This window comes from Semicossyphus pulcher, unplaced genomic scaffold, assembly GCF_022749685.1.
Source record: "Semicossyphus pulcher isolate SPU_LCO1_2020_fin unplaced genomic scaffold, fSemPul1.0.p SCAF_4, whole genome shotgun sequence".
NCBI classification, from domain to species: Eukaryota; Metazoa; Chordata; class Actinopteri; order Labriformes; family Labridae; genus Semicossyphus; species Semicossyphus pulcher.
Window position 1 is genome coordinate 3661927 of NW_027211715.1, and position 13705 is coordinate 3675631.

General features: G+C 39.6%; 1 protein-coding gene across 1 annotated transcript; it reads left to right on the forward strand.

The window, feature by feature from the left end:
• Positions 1–833: 833 nt before the first annotated feature.
• tomm70a (translocase of outer mitochondrial membrane 70 homolog A (S. cerevisiae)) lies at positions 834–11532 on the forward strand. The gene is made up of 12 exons (XM_069680547.1): positions 834–1096; positions 3077–3250; positions 4533–4659; positions 4739–4848; positions 4940–5088; positions 5652–5859; positions 7390–7524; positions 7627–7734; positions 7867–7983; positions 8076–8173; positions 8263–8385; positions 9634–11532. Exons 1-12 carry the CDS (start codon positions 863–865, stop codon positions 9785–9787), a joined length of 1737 nt encoding a protein of 578 aa, XP_069536648.1. The 5' UTR covers positions 834–862; the 3' UTR covers positions 9788–11532.
• The last annotated feature ends 2173 nt before the right edge of the window (positions 11533–13705 follow it).

Here is a 13705-nt window from a genome sequence, read left to right on the forward strand (position 1 = left end):
GGGAGTATGGATTTATGGAGGGAGTCATCAGCACTGCCACCTGGTGGAGCTGCTGTGGACACATAATTCATTTTTCTACAGTATATTTCCAAGATTCAAAAACATCTTGTTCATTTGCTACAATTTGTATTTAAAAAATGTTAAAATGCATACTAAATAGTAAATCTAGAAGTAGGTTGTATTTCAGGATAGGTAGTTTATGTCTAAGCCCTATTCATTATGTATGTTTTTGCTAGGAAATATGTAAGATACTGTACAAACAACATTCAGTCCTGAATATACATGAAAAAGTAGGCTACTGAGTGTACAATATTGTTGTGACGGTGACTGGAGTTAAACCTGTTAAACATGTTTCTCTTATGTAAATACAGATATACATACTTAAATAATGCTCATTGGCACAATCCTAGAGAACTACTAAAATGGACTCCTGTAGGTAAGATAGATATTTTGTTACATCTATCTTACCTACAGGAGTCCATTTTAGTAGTAACAAAATATCTATAGACCTTTTTTTTTAAGGTACAGAGTGCTTTATATTTATTTTAAAAAAACACATGCATTTAATAAAACATTTAATAAAAAAGTAAAAACAATGCAAAACTATATGATTATTATTTGTTATATATATATAACAATAATAATAAATAACGTTTATTTCATTCTTCTACGCTGTTCTGAGAAGATGTTTGGACTACAAAATGCCACAGTCGTACTACAACTACACACAGCCCGGTGGATAGTTCGCTGGTATCCCATGATTCCACGGTGTGACCTCTCGCAGCACGGGAAGAAGAAGCGGCGCTCGCTCACGCTGTCTGGTGGTGGTGCTGGCTGGGTAACTATCGCTCGCTTGTAGATCATGGCTGCTTCAAAGCCAGTCGAGCCGCAGTCCGGGACTGGACTACCCCGCTGGCAGCTGGCCCTGTTAGTCGGGACTCCCATAGTGCTAGGAGTGGGAGCCGTTTACCTCTGGAACCGCAGTAGGACGAAGGAGAGGAAAGGGACCGGGGAGAGGAAAACACCAGAAGGCAGCGCGAGCCCCGTGCAGGGCCAAGACGGCGCAGCACGAGCCAACCGGGAGCCGGAGAATATGGTACCGTTACGGCTGCCCAGAGGCTCTTCTTACCTCTGCTGCTAATCTGACATTAGCCACATTAGCCCGGGTTTCCCTGCTACAGTGTTATGCTAGACTTTTCTGATTGAACGTGTCATTGCCGATAAAGTCCAGTCAAGGACACCTAACGTTACTTGCAGTCAGTGACAGCTAGTCCGATAGCAACCGGTGCAGAGCGGTGGATTAGCCCAAGTTAATTGCTAGCTAGCTCTCACGTTAGCTAGCGTTATCAGGATAGCTTGCTAGGTTAACTAGCCCAGTTAAGAAATGTCTTAACATTACACGAAAATAAGGCAAGCATGATCAGCATTATTGTGTAAGTGCAGCTAGTTAATAATTCCCTGTAACATATGTGGAACAACATGACAAGGTCTCAGTTGATGGCAGAGCTTTGTGGTGTTTTGGGGCATGCTAGCTAACGTTAGCAGACAGTCGAGTGGGGCGGGGATGGCTGTCATTTGAATCAGACCTGCGACAGAAGTTAGTGGATAAACAGGTGGCTGTCGCCTCATCAATTTGCAGCATCACGCATGGATAAAGTGTAATAATCCTACAGCTAACTTAAGATAGCATTATTCGTTGAATGTACATTTACAATTGAGAGACAAATAAGATACCTTCCCTTAGTGATTGTGTTCTCTTTCACTTTTATTGTAAAGCCACAATGAGGAGTTTTTCGATGGTTATGAAACGGACTGAAATGAATTCTGATTACTCTGTATGACCTACAAAAGCAAACCACATCACCAGCGACAAGACTGATTATTTCTATATAGTTATTTTTCATGCCTGAAACAGCTGGCGGGGGGTGGTCAGACCAAGCGATTAACTGCATGCGGCCTTTGTTGACAATTTCCAGGGCAATAATTTTAAGTTAATGATACATATGACTGTTGAAGAAATTACATTTTTTTGTTAAAAGACACCACTTAAGCCTGTACAGGACAAAAACAGCAAAGAGATCGGAGGTACGACTTTGTCCACAGGGGGGGCGCCAAAATCGACACAAACCGAAAGTTCCTCACAGAAGCTTTAAAAAGATCCAATATTTTAAACTAAATTTTAGCAACTGTAATACAACGAAACAACTATTTAACCCACTGTCAATTTAGTGGGAACGCTCGCAGGTATATTGTCAGTAAAACATATTTTTGGGTTTGTCATGTGTGAAGATTTTCTTCTTCTGCATTCGCAAAAGATCAATAAAAACAATGGTGATTGATGTACTCTGAAAAGTAAGGCATTTTACTGTCATCAGGTAATCCTTAGATAAACATAATTATTAGAACAAGAACAGGTTACCTCACATTCATGAGAACTTTCTTGTAAGAGTAAGGGCCTTAACTCACTACTGTGAGAAAGTGTGATTAAACAGTCGTCACCATTTGATAAAAGTTATTCAAGTCATGAGATCATATTAATTTTTATTAGTTAGGTAGATGTAGTAACTGTTTATAAATTAGCTTTGTGCAGGCATGTTGAAAATCATTGCAACTATGTAGGTTCCTAAAAACATGTAAAAATTCCCACTTGGAGGCTATGGTTACTATAGCAGCATGCCAGTGTGGGTTCTCTTACCCATTCCACAGTTTCAACATAGATGTTTATAATCATCTGTCCAAGTGGATAAAATATTTCAATTTTCACTCTTCAGTGTGAGAAAGCTTAACTCTTTTTAAGGCCATACACATTTAGCATAACTGTTACTATTAAATCATTGTTAATGAAGGCAAAGTTGTTTTATTAGTTTCTTAGCTGTCTTGTCTTGCCACTTTGACGGCATCCAATCCTTAGCACATCCTTGCAGTTAACTTGCAAATCCTATTAGAGTTTAAGATGCAGAGGGCCACTTGATTATGTAGAAAACAGTCTTTGGGCTCTTTAAGTCGTAAGCCTGTCCACTGAGTCACAGGGGGGCTCATTTAATCAATAAATGTTGTCTTTTCTCTCTCTCATTAGAGCCCCTTGGATCGGGCCCAAGGAGCGAAGAACAAGGGCAACAAGTACTTCAAGGCTGGAAAGTACGAGAACGCCATCCAGTGCTACACAGAGGCCATCGCTCTCTGCCCCACAGAGCAAAAGACTGATTTATCAACGTTTTACCAGAACAGAGCAGCAGCCTACGAACAGTTGGTAGGTTACACCCTCTCTTAATCTCTGCAGATTATTATTATGAAAGACCCAAGTGGTTTGCAGCAATGTAGAAAATACACTATACTTTAAAATATATGTCGACGGAAAATAGGGGATTTCCCAATATTTTTTGCATCCTGTGCTGTAAGGACAACATAGCCTCCGTCTGAATGTTGATTCACATTGTAGCTATACTAAGAGAGAATCTTTAGAAGTGTTTTGTTTGTCTAGGCTGGAACACTTTGTCCCTTTTTATTCTTAATTTATGGGTTCACGTGCTTGATGCAAAGCAGTAATCCAAATTTCCTCTTTTTTATCTTTAGATATTGTTGAAAGTGCAAATTAGGGTTGTAAGGATGTAGGATTATATATTTTGGATCGTGATAAGAAAGAATATTCCCCTTGTATGTGACTCAAACTTGGTAAAATATGACCTTTTTTGTTCTTATTGATGTATTTATCCTTACAATCCTTACAATTTATTGTTACCTCATTTAAGATTTGTTTTGATGTCCTGTTTCTTATTACTAAGGATGTTCAGTATAAAAGATTTCTTTCTCATCTGTGATGCTATAAAAATATTTGTCCAAAACAAAATACAAGGGAAAGTCATTCCAGTTTGTTTTGGTGCTATAATACAGGGATACTATCATCAATTGCAAATGTTCAAGTCAAGATGTTCGTGACATAAAAATGTTTGTGTCTTCCAATGCCTCGTGCTTGTTAAAGGATTCTCTTCTGCTCACAAGATATGGATATCATGCCTGTGCAGAAAAAATATGGTTACTCCACTTTGGTCCGTGTGTCACAGATTCTGTGCAAATCATCAACTTTCTCAAACGCTTTAACTGAAGGTTTACCTCACAGAGGTTAACGTGGCCTCAGGAGATCTGCTCACATATGATCTCTAATTAAAAGAGCAGTGTGGCATTAATTAGATTAGCCGGTGGTTTCCTGTTGTCAGCTGTGCAACGCTGGCAATGTTTGGCCCATTTGGACTGGTTTTAGGGTTGAGTAAGCGTTCCTTCCTCTTAAAGGCTGCATGTTACCAAACCTTTTTTTAAATGTGCTTTGGCTAACTGTGCTTTTAAGGTTTAAAGGTCAGATTAATATATTGGTCCCTCAGATATCATGCTCACTTTAGGTTTATTGGTCTACTTTAATCCATACAGGTCTGTGTCTGCATTGTACCTGTAAGCCTTCTCTCAGTAGTGTACAGACTACTTTATATAAAGATGTAGATATATTTAGGAAAATAAGCAGCCTGTAACTATCATTTCAGATGAAATGGGCAGAAGTGGTGCAGGACTGCTCTCAGGCTGTGGAGATGAATCCACGCTACGTCAAAGCTCTGTTCAGGAGGGCCAAAGCGCTAGAAAAACTGGACAACAAGAAGGAGTGCCTAGAGGGTGAGACGCACTTCTTTAAACTTAAATTCAATCTTAAAATGTGTGACTTTCATTTACAGTTGGTTTTGTTCTCGTGCAGACGTCACAGCGGTGTGTATCCTCGAGGCCTTCCAGAACCAACAGAGCATGCTGCTAGCAGACAAGGTGCTGAAGCAGTTGGGAAAAGAGAAGGCCAAAGAGAAATACAAGGTATTTGTCCACATTTACACACTTGTGTTTAAATTTTATCTCTCTGAATTGTCACATTAAATCTATTCTGTTTTCTCTCCCTGTACATTAGAACCGTGAGCCAATGATGCCTTCTCCTCAGTTCATCAAATCCTACTTCAGTTCGTTCACTGATGACATCATCTCGCAGCCTCTGCAGAAAGGGGAGAAGAAAGATGAAGACAAAGACAAGGAGGGCGAGGCAGCGGAGGTCACTGAGAGGTCAGACAATGTTCACTCAATAACTGTTTACTGTTAAGCAGACTGTTTTCTTAGTTATTCACTTGAACTCAAACCTGTCTTTCTACTTTCACATCATCACTTTTACTTTTATATTCACGTCTGACTCTGAGCACGAGGAGTCGTATTAGAAGAAGGACATTGAGTGTAAAAATGTGGAACTGAAAATAAACCAAGAGCAGATATGAGGAACTTTCATGTTGTGGGGATTTCTGTTGGCAAAGAAGTATTTTATCTCTTTCTTGGTCCCGTCCCGTACAGGGGCTGTAGTAATTCTGTCATGAAAATCTCCTCCTGCTTCCTTCAAACTGTCAAACAAGGATCTCACTGTGAAACTTTGCCAATAAAAACCTTAACATATCTCACTCAGCCTGTGTACTATAAATCACTTTGGCAGAAGCTGACCAGGTGACAGATATTAACAATAACTATATGTCACGTAGTCCTGAGAATATTGTTGAAAGTGCGCTGAAATGAGGACACATGATGTCTTTAAAACTCTTTAGGAAACACTTTTTCTGATCTGTTTCTTCTCCTCTCTTTAGCTCTGGATATCTGAAGGCCAAGCAGTACATGGAGGAGGAGAACTACGACAAAATCATTAGTGAATGCACCAAGGAGATCGAGTCAGGTGGTCGATACACAGCAGAGGCCCTGCTGCTGCGGGCCACCTTCTACCTGCTGATCGGTAACGCCACCGCAGCTCAGCCTGACCTGGACCGAGTAATCAACATGCAGGATGCCAATGTGAAGGTACGGACTGCTTATTAGACATTCATAGTGTTTAAGTGTTTAAACATTGGTTTCTAAACTATTTTTGTCCTTCTGTTTTTGAATTTATTTGTGAATTATATTCGTGGAATTTTTTTGTCCTGCAAAACTGTATTCAATTTTCTCTTTCTCATTTTTATGTGTCATATGTTTATATTTTATTTTACCTCTTTGGCTGTGTGAGTGTAATCTTGCTCTATGAATAATTTTGGGCTGAAAGTTTGAATGAAAGGCGCAATGTTGATAAACTCAAGTTCAGTTATGCGTCAAGCCTGTTGTGCGCTTGAGAACAACAGGGCCTTTAAACTTCTGGGTAACTGGTTTACTGACACTATTGGTAATTATTGTGCAGCCTTTTGCTAACTTCTAGTAGTCTCTGTTACAGCTGTATCTCATGATAATCCTTTGTAACTAAAGAAAATTGAAGCGCTAGACATCTATAGGGATTCCATGAAACGGCTAGCAGTGTGCAAAATTCTGCTTAGTTAGTTGGTTATGTCGTTATTTAGTTTTTTTCATCATGTAGTGCACAAAAAGGTGCCAAGCGCACATGGCTGACCAGACTACAAAGAAAACAAACAAGAGCAAAGACAGAATGAGAGCAAAACAACAGTTACACCTCAAAATATGTCAAATATAGTATGAAAAACAATCCTTCTCCTTAAACATAACATCAGCACCACTTATGCACGGGCGGTACCATTTTCTAAATCAAACATTAAGCATCCTGCTACCCTGATGGAAAGCATTTAACACAAACTCAGCCAACTGAAATACTTTGTGTGAAGAGGTACTGAAGTCTGCATTCATCAGACATAGAAAACAAATCAGTACAATCTGCAGACATTTAGCTGAAAAGGTGACATCGGAAATTCTGATGTAAAGGACAGTCGAACAAAAAGTGCATTTCATTTTCGACTTCTCCCAGATCACAGAGGGAACACTTTCTGTTCTCTGGAAAAGAGTGGGAGCGACCCAGAGCCAGAGGCAGGATACCACACCTCAGCTGGGCTGAGACGGACCTCTGTGCTCTGGTTAGGTTCAGGGTGACATAGAGCTTAGGATGGTAAATCTCTTTAATCAGACTGTTGTTAGCATAGTAACGTGTTTCCTGTTAAAACACAGTTTGGTGCAGACATTGATTGGCAAACTCTAAAATACCTTTTAATAAAACCCACAAAACAACTTTTTAAATCATTTATGGAGCAGATGCTGTCGTACAGATGACAATCAGTGCGCGATACAAAAAACATCTATTTCAGTTTCATGAGAGCTTTGTCACATGAGGTTCCTATTAATATATGTTTAGGGACAGCTCACCTCAAAGTGTTCCCAAAATCATCATCACACGACAGAATAAGTCTTCAGAAGGGACTGAATCAGTCTGGCCTTCTATGCGTTCAATTTTCATGAGCTTACCTGCTGATCTGTGTGCATCAAGAAAGACGTCTTTTACAAAGGACTTGGTCGGCTACAGCCTGACCGCTTCTCTCTCTTTACTCTTTTATCCAGCTACGAGCCAACGCTTTGATCAAGCGTGGGAGCATGTACATGCAGCAGCAGCAGCCTATGCTCTCCACACAAGACTTCAACATGGCCGCCGAGATCGACACACGCAACCCTGACGTCTATCACCACAGGGGTCAGGTAGGACAGTTTTGGTAACCGACTGGCTGTCAGGTGAAAAACAACCTACCTAATGTTTCGCACTTAATGCCTTCATGATGAAAATCTGTGTTTTCCTCTCAGCTGAAAATTCTGCTGGACCAGGTGGACGAGGCGGTGGGAGACTTTGATGAGTGCATCCTGCTGAGGCCTGACTCTGCTCTCGCTCAGGCACAGAAATGCTTTGCTCTTGTAAGTAATCAAAGAAGGATCACCTGAAAAGTATGTGTGCTATGACCTAAACAATAATGTAAACAAATGTCTTATCCTAGTCTGCTTCAACTCGAGGTACGCTGTTGACTTTCTTTTGCTTGTGTTCTTCAGTACAGACAAGCATATACTGGAAACAACCCGTCACAAGTGCAGAAAGCCATGGACGGCTTTGAGGACGTGATCAAAAGGTTCCCCAAGTGTGCCGAGGGCTATGCTCTTTATGCTCAGGTACAGGATGAAAAGATTGTTTTATATATGTTTACTGTCAAACCATTGAGACAGAAAATAGAAGCTGTAGGAACTGTTGGTGTATTTTTCAGGCTTTGACTGATCAGCAGCAGTTTGGAAAAGCAGATGAGATGTACGACAAGTGTATTGAACTGGAACAAGACAACGCTACCACATATGTCCACAAGGGGTAGGTGTTTATACTCTATCTGTATTACTTTGTTAGAATACATGTGATTCATGTGTGAGTTTGTCTCTAAATGTTCCATCTATGTTCAGTTTGTTACAGCTTCAGTGGAAACAAGACCTCGACTTGGGTCTGGAGCTCATCAGTAAGGCCATAGAAATTGACAACAAATGTGACTTTGCCTACGAAACCATGGGAACCATTGAAGTTCAAAGGTGAGATAAACAACTCGACTCAATTCACCAACAAGGTCTCATCCCAGGTCATCAAATAAGCTTAGGCGCTTTCCTTCACAATAGCTGTTAACGTTACGAAAATGTCAGTAAGTTAAAAGTTTAGTTAGTAAATACATTATGGTGTGTATTAAATAACTCCACATTGAATATTGATTTTACAAGAGACTCAACCTCCTTTCTCCTGGCTGGAAGGCCTGATTTGTTTCACCCCACCATCACTCTCCACCACCAAGAGCTCATTCTTCTATTTCACCTGACTTCAGACAGCTGCAGCCGTTGCTCTGAGTGTCTAAAGCTGTTTTCTCATAGAGAATAACTTTTTTGACATTTGCTGGAGCTGCGCTTTCATATATGTTAAAACATATTGGGAGATCCTTTTTTGTCAAACGTGTTCTTAACTTCTGAAAATACACCTTTTGCTTAGCTTAAATCTACACTACACTACATCACAAACCTTATGTGCATTGCGGTTCCACCACAGCGCCGTAAAGAAGCTCTGCTGTTGCACCCCCTTTTCCATTTTCCATTGAATCGAACAATGCCGGCGTGAAGCCGCCGCAGTGTGTTTTTTCATTGCGTTTTTGGTGTTGCAGAATTAAAAGGCACGCTCCATTTAAACATAAATCGGGGGCTTCACATACACACACACGGCGCTGTTCAGCCCTGCCAGCTCCACCGTTCACACTGACGTCATTTCGCCTCTGTCACTACCTCCGATGTTGGCTCAGAGGTGGAACAACTTCGCCTCACCATTCTGCCTCATTTTATTAAAGATGAGTAGTAACAGAGGCGTAAATATCCCGGCAGTGTAAAAGGGGCTACAGTCTGTCAGCGCTCCAGACATTTATCTGTTCCTTTCACGCATCGGCTCCCATGGAAATTACATGGACTTCGGGGCTGGCAGGTTAAAGTCTGTTTAATATCCAGTTTACCTGATTCAGACATTTGCGTATCCATATGAAGCTCCTCTTTGTAGTGTCTGGATCTGCTGTGCTTGTGTGAAAGTGGCTAAATGTTGTTGCATATGTGTTAACATTGGAGTACGTTGAAGTCTGGTGTGTCTCATGCAGGTGCTAAAGGTTATCTTGTGTGTGTGGTTTAGACGGCAAAAGGATGTGACAAATCGTTAGTAATTGATGACCTGGGAATGAGAACAGGCTGTAATTGATTGGGGCACATTAAACGACATTTTGAAGCAATGAAATAACCAGAGTGCTTTCCTTTCAGGGGCAACCTGGACAAGGCAATAGACATGTTCAACAAGGCCATTAACCTCGCCAAGTCTGAGATGGAGATGGCCCACTTGTACTCGTTATGTGACGCAGCGTACGCCCAGACTGAAGTGGCGAGGAAGTACGGGCTGAAACCTCCGACACTGTAACTCCTCCGCAACTGATCGCCAATCTCTTCACTGCTCAACCTAACTGTGTTTAAAAGTGCAACTGTCTGACATAATTTTGATTTGTTAAAAAAAAAAGAGTACTGGATTATACGAGAGGGCCCTGAATATATATAATATATATACAGTGTTTACATCACATATAAGGGGAAAGAAAGATTTCTATTCACAATCAAGCCGCGGCTGTGATGCAGGTCATGTTGTTGACTTGAAGGTTTGTCAGGCGGGGAAGTTTTTTGTCAGCACTCAGTTCAACCACATTATCATAAAGAATAATCATCAGAGTAAAGAGAGTGTTGTCTAGAGAGAAAACATACATGATTGAACATGTATAGCTGTCTAACTGAACAGTATCTATGTGAGAGAATTGAAAGTGCTCAGTTTGTCGAACCAATTACTGACTTCAAGGCTTTTGTGACACTTTTAAATCTACAGCAAATACTGTGAGAGCTTTATATAGTTATAATGGACTGTTCACTTGTTAATTTATGCTGATCTAAAGTGGTTTTGTCCAGCTCCTTCCACATTGTAACATACTTTATCCAAATGCAAGATTAAACTTATAGTCTAATGTGTAATGTCTGTGTTTGTAATGCTGGAATTGATCCCATGGACTTGAGGTAACGGAGAGGTTAGCTTGGCATCCTGAAGTGTTTTTTTTTTTTTAATTATGGGATTGCTTGTTTTCTTTTTTTACAAACTGTGCAGCATGTTGACTTTATAAATAAATGTAAATGCAATGCTCGTGCTGTCTTGAACACTAGAAAAACTATCAGAGGCTTTGGAGCAAACACTTTGGATAATAAACCAACTTAATGTCTTTAGTTTTTTGAAAATGTTTTTGAATCGCCTCTAGAAGATGTCACAAGGGATTGGATACAGAGTGTTTTTTCTTAGCTCACTTTAATTGAGAAACATGACTTATTTTCTATTCTATTGTAAAATGTTTGTTTTTCATGCTGCATTTGGTTTCATCTTTTGACAGCCCGAAGAGAGATGCTTTATTTTTTCTCCCCCTTTAAAATTATGTCACAAGTCAAGCCTTATTTTTTCTAAACCCTCATACAGCCGTAAGAATCTCATGGTACAGTGTTTGATTTGGTTCCCGAGTAGCGTCCATGCTTTCAAAAACAGTAAAACTAGCCTCCACTGCTAAATGTGTGTATTTTTGGGGTACTAAATTCAGACACTTATGTCACATTCATTCATGTAGCAGCAGTTGTGGCTATATTTTATTGATGTGTGGTAATGACAAGGAACCAAATCATGCACTCAAGCTGCAGCTGCTGAGGGCTACTTACAGAGTCAAGAAAGAGTTAACCTTTGATATATTGTTGTAACCGTCAGCAGAAATTCTGCACCAAGTTTTGGCTGTTTGATAGAAATTACACTTGACATTCTTCATCAACAAAATGTATGGTGACCAAAGTGACAGAAAATATGAATCCTAATAAAGTTCCCGGAATGAATTTAAATATTGCAACTTGCTTCTGGTCTGCTCATCCTTACGCTCTGCAAAAACACACTGTTAACAAGAAGTTCACACTGTTTTCATGTTTTTAAACTTTATTTTCAATATAGTTTCACTGCCTCAAACTGGATGTCATCCCTTTGATCTCCAAAGTTAATTCTACTGCCTGTCAATAGTGACCCGTGGACAGATTAATCAGCAAAATAAAGGAGCTCCTGTAATTCACAAAGACACAAATAAATAATAATACGCAGTCTGCAAATTGTGTATTAGTAGTATGTGTATTTTCTTGAATATTATTTTCTTAACAGTTAATACTATAAGCTGTAGATGGCAGGTTTATGCTGTTTTAAATGTTTCAATTGTGCCACCTGTAGGCAGTAGGTGTCAATACTATTTTATCCATATAGCTATATACTAATAACTATATACAGCATATATTCTCTTTTTTAATGAACTTTATTTAAAGTATTGACAATAATACAGCACAGAATTTATGAACACATGCCAGGGGTTGAGAAAAAACAAAAATAAAGAGAATAGGAAATATGGAAGAGTACACTAAAGGATCAGCAGTTTAGATCATTATATTATTTACGAATGTCAAGAGTCTTTAAGGCTTCAGGTTTGAAGAGTGCTGAACAATTTGTATGTAATGTTGCATTTCGTTGTGAAATTTAGCCGGTATAATTCATTATATATTGTTTTTGTTCTGAGCTGCAGACTTTATAAAAACCAAACAGAACATCTTTGTATAACAATGTAACATTTGTAGGAATATTGAAACGAATGTAATGGACAAAGTCTTCCAAAAAACGGCACTAAAGGGAGCATATTCTCTTAATCACACGCACACGCACGTGTATGCGTCACTAATAGGAACGTAATGACGTTGACCGAGCGTGGCCTATATATAATCTGCCAATCGTTCTAAATGTTCCTGTTGCATCTGAGAGTGATACAAGCTGGTCAACTGAAAACCCTGAACGCTGGAAATCTGATTTGTTGGAAAACGCAAACACATCTTTTGGAGAACTACCCTCTTTGTAGGATACCTGCTGACTAATAAATAATTACCATTTCTAAGGAAAGAAAACATCTGGAAAATGGCTTTCAGTCGGCTGAGATCACCGATCCGTGAGGAGCACCTGCTAATTGGAGCTGCCGGTGTGTTCGACATCCACGACGGAAGTAAGAAAATGTTTGTTAAGATGAATGTGATTTTCCTAACAAAAAATATATGAACAGATTTATTACAAGAAACTGTTATTTAAATATGATTAATGATTTTAAGAAAACCATTAATCATATTTAATTAATCATATTTCTTCTTTTTCTTTCTTTTTTGAAAAGAAGAAAACCATTTTAATTTATTTTACCTGTTTCATAGTACTTAATCAACCATGTAGTTTTACTTTTTTTGGTATTAAGTTTCAGAAACAAAACCCTAAAATCTTACATGTTTCATGTTACTTAAACATGGATGAAGGAAAACAACATTTATTGTGCTCAAGTCTTCCTATTTTCTCATTGGCTGCATTTTACTCTAAAAAAGATCTTAGTGTAATAAGAGTGCATAGTGAATAAGTGTGGATGTTTGATGCATAAAAGACAGCCTCCTAACTTCTCGCTGAGATATTGTGAAGGTGTGTTTGATGTGTAATATATTCATTCAACAAACATTATTAATATGCATGTTTCTTCTTTTTCTGCTCAGGTGGCTCCTCTCAGTGTCCAGATGGCCTGGACGTGCTGAAGTGTTCCTGCAGCTGATCAGAGCCATGGACGATGAAGATAACAACCCCCCTGTCTACTTCTGTCTGACAATGTGATGAGATTGAGGAAGGCGAGGTCATCTTCCCACTCCTCTCACACGATGATGAAGATGAAGAGGTCGAAGAAGGCGAGGTCATCTTCCCACTCCTCTCCGACAATGAAGATGAAGATGAGGTCGAAGAAGGCGAGGTCATCTTCCCACTCCTCTCTGATGATGAAGAAGATGAGGATGAAGATGTGGACCAGAGTCTTAGTTTGTCAGTCTGGGACGTCAGCAGTGAGGACTCTGGCTTTGACAGCCTGTCTGACGAGGATGAAGAAGAGTCTGAAGATGATGAAGATGTCGGAACTTGCTCTCCTCTCATCTAGCAGCTCCCACAGGAGTCCGTCTACCTTCCTCCAGTTCCTGCTGGTTCTCCAGCTTGCGATCCTTTTGGTATTTGGTTGCTGTTCCTCAGAGGCTGATTGTCAGGCACCTGCAGGTTCCTGTTCAGCATTAGCTTAACATCGTGCATTAACAGCACCCTCAGTATATCAGAAGAGGATATGTCTGATAAATTTTATAAATAATCCCAGTAAAATCTTATAAGCTAATTAAGTTAGTTATTAAGGACGTTAAAAAACCTTATTAATAATAAGACAAATCAATGTTC

Bases quoted from the DNA above. Each gene is read 5' to 3' on its own strand.
- tomm70a (XM_069680547.1), top strand. From the start codon at position 863: ATGGCTGCTTCAAAGCCAGTCGAGCCGCAGTCCGGGACTGGACTACCC. The intron at 5,860-7,389 runs GTACGGACTGCT...TCTTTTATCCAG, and splicing joins TGCAGGATGCCAATGTGAAG to CTACGAGCCAACGCTTTGAT. The intron at 7,525-7,626 runs GTAGGACAGTTT...TTTTCCTCTCAG, and splicing joins TCTATCACCACAGGGGTCAG to CTGAAAATTCTGCTGGACCA.